Source organism: Octodon degus, unplaced genomic scaffold (genome assembly GCF_000260255.1).
Source record: "Octodon degus isolate 3935 unplaced genomic scaffold, OctDeg1.0 scaffold00192, whole genome shotgun sequence".
In the NCBI taxonomy this organism is placed as follows: Eukaryota; Metazoa; Chordata; class Mammalia; order Rodentia; family Octodontidae; genus Octodon; species Octodon degus.
In genome coordinates this window covers 1,584,702-1,586,465 of record NW_004524768.1, presented here as the reverse complement: position 1 = coordinate 1,586,465, position 1,764 = coordinate 1,584,702, and the positions used below count along the sequence as shown (strand labels likewise).

General features: G+C 51.4%; 1 protein-coding gene across 1 annotated transcript in view; it reads right to left on the bottom strand.

The window, feature by feature from the left end:
* The window catches only part of Spata31e1 (SPATA31 subfamily E member 1), a 74,807-nt gene extending 73,266 nt beyond the window's left edge, over positions 1–1,541 (bottom strand). The window contains exons 1-3 of the mRNA XM_023704221.1: positions 1,338–1,541; positions 604–661; positions 8–68 (exon numbers count right to left, since the gene is read on the bottom strand). Coding sequence (XP_023559989.1) covers positions 8–68; positions 604–661; positions 1,338–1,520 — 302 coding nt within the window. The 5' untranslated portion in view covers positions 1,521–1,541. The remainder of the gene's footprint in view (positions 1–7; positions 69–603; positions 662–1,337) is intronic.
* Between the last annotated feature and the right edge of the window lie 223 nt (positions 1,542–1,764).

Genomic DNA, 1,764 nt, shown 5'->3' with positions numbered 1-1,764 from the left:
TCCTCACCTTTGTAGAAGTAAAACTAGATGCCCAGTCTCCTCTAGTTCCCTTCGGCACTCTCTGCAAGCTAGAAAAATAGACTGGGTTATGGCAGAGAAGGGAGGCACTTGGGATCTTACAAGAAGCTGCGTAGATGTCACGTAGGAGACACCCTATCAGACTAGACCTGGAGGCCGGCCAGCCCTCAGTGTCCAGGGTTCCTCACAGCGATACGGAGGGGCCGCTTTTCGTGCTTTACAGCCAGCTTCTGCACCCACCAGCCCCCACTGTCCTCACAGTCACCTGTGGGAGCAAAGGCAGCTCATCTAATGAGGAGTCACTACAGAGAAGCAGCCCTCCTGCAGTTAGGCCTATAAATTGCCCTGCAAATGTAGGCAGTATCGCTGCACTGTGCCCCACACTGCCCCCACACTGCCCCCTCCTGGACGTCACTCTTCCCTGGCCAGTCGCAGCTTCTTCCCAAGCACACAGCCTGAGAAATGAGCCCCAGTCAGATCCCTTTCCCAGAAGCCTCCCTCTTAGTGACATCCTCAGAGATGTGGATCTGGGTGCTCCTGACCAGGGAGTCACGTCACGTCTGTCCTAGAAGGACAGAGCCTTACCTTTCAGAAGACAGCTCTTCTTCCTCCTTTTCTTCTGCCCCTTCTTCTCCATGTGGTTCTGAGAGACAAGAAAGTAAGGGAGGCTGGGACCCAGTTCTCCGTCTCTTCTCTCTGTGCAGTGTTCCCGAAGAGCACGACTTTCTATGCTTCACGAATAGAGTTCATTTGTAATGTGGCTAAAAACATTTTTCTATCTTTCTCTTTTAGAAAACAGAAAAGCTTTTCTATGTAAGCTCCCCGTGGATGTCCTTAGTCCTAATTCCTCTAATCAGGAAGCACAGACCCACAAGGGTCTAAGCTCCACCCACAAGGTTCTCCGCTCCCATTGGGGCCTCAGCTTCCCTGTACCAGAGTTAATCCAGCTTCTTCTGGAGTCCTGTGGAGTTGAGCACTCCTCAGGTTAGCCCAGCCCTGAGGACACCCTGCACACCAGGCCTCAGGCCCCTTCTCCACATGTCCCCAGTTCTCTTGAAACATCACTTCCCAGCCTTTGAGTCTCACTGTTTTATGTCACTAAGCCCTCTGCATCACACCACATAGCTAGTCTGAGAGTCTCAGAGGGATGTGTTCTGCCCCACCTGCCCCAGAAGAATAATTTTGTGACTATGATTTCCATTGTCTAAAGTCTCTCAACTGGATTTGAAAAAGTGGAACAAATTGTAAGGGAAAAAAAATAATTGTCTCTAAAAAAAAAAAAAATAGTTGTTTGTGGGTTTCTCTGACAAGTTGCTTACCTTTCTGTTGTTCTCTTTCTCAGTTGGCGGGAAGGATGGGTTGGTCTGAAGGAAAGGGATCAGTAGGATAAAGAGCACCACCCCTGACACAAAGGCGAGAATCATGTCCACTGCCCAGCTGGTGGACACCATGCTCAGCCATGTGGAACCAACACTTCCCAGAAAAAAGAGAGGATTCTCCATCGCCTGAACTGAAGTGGCCCCTCAGTCTACTACTGAGCCTGAGAGTTTGCCCACTGAGCAGGGGTGGGGCCCAGGCCTGCATCACAGAGCTGTGGTCTCTTCATCACAAAGGGTCCTGAGGGGGAGGGGGTGCCAGAAAGAAGAGGCTACACTTCCTCCCTCACCGCCCCCAACCTCCATCCCAGTACATCCTCCACCTGTGTGAGCCTTCCACATCCGTCTTCTACCCCACCTGCTCCGTGTG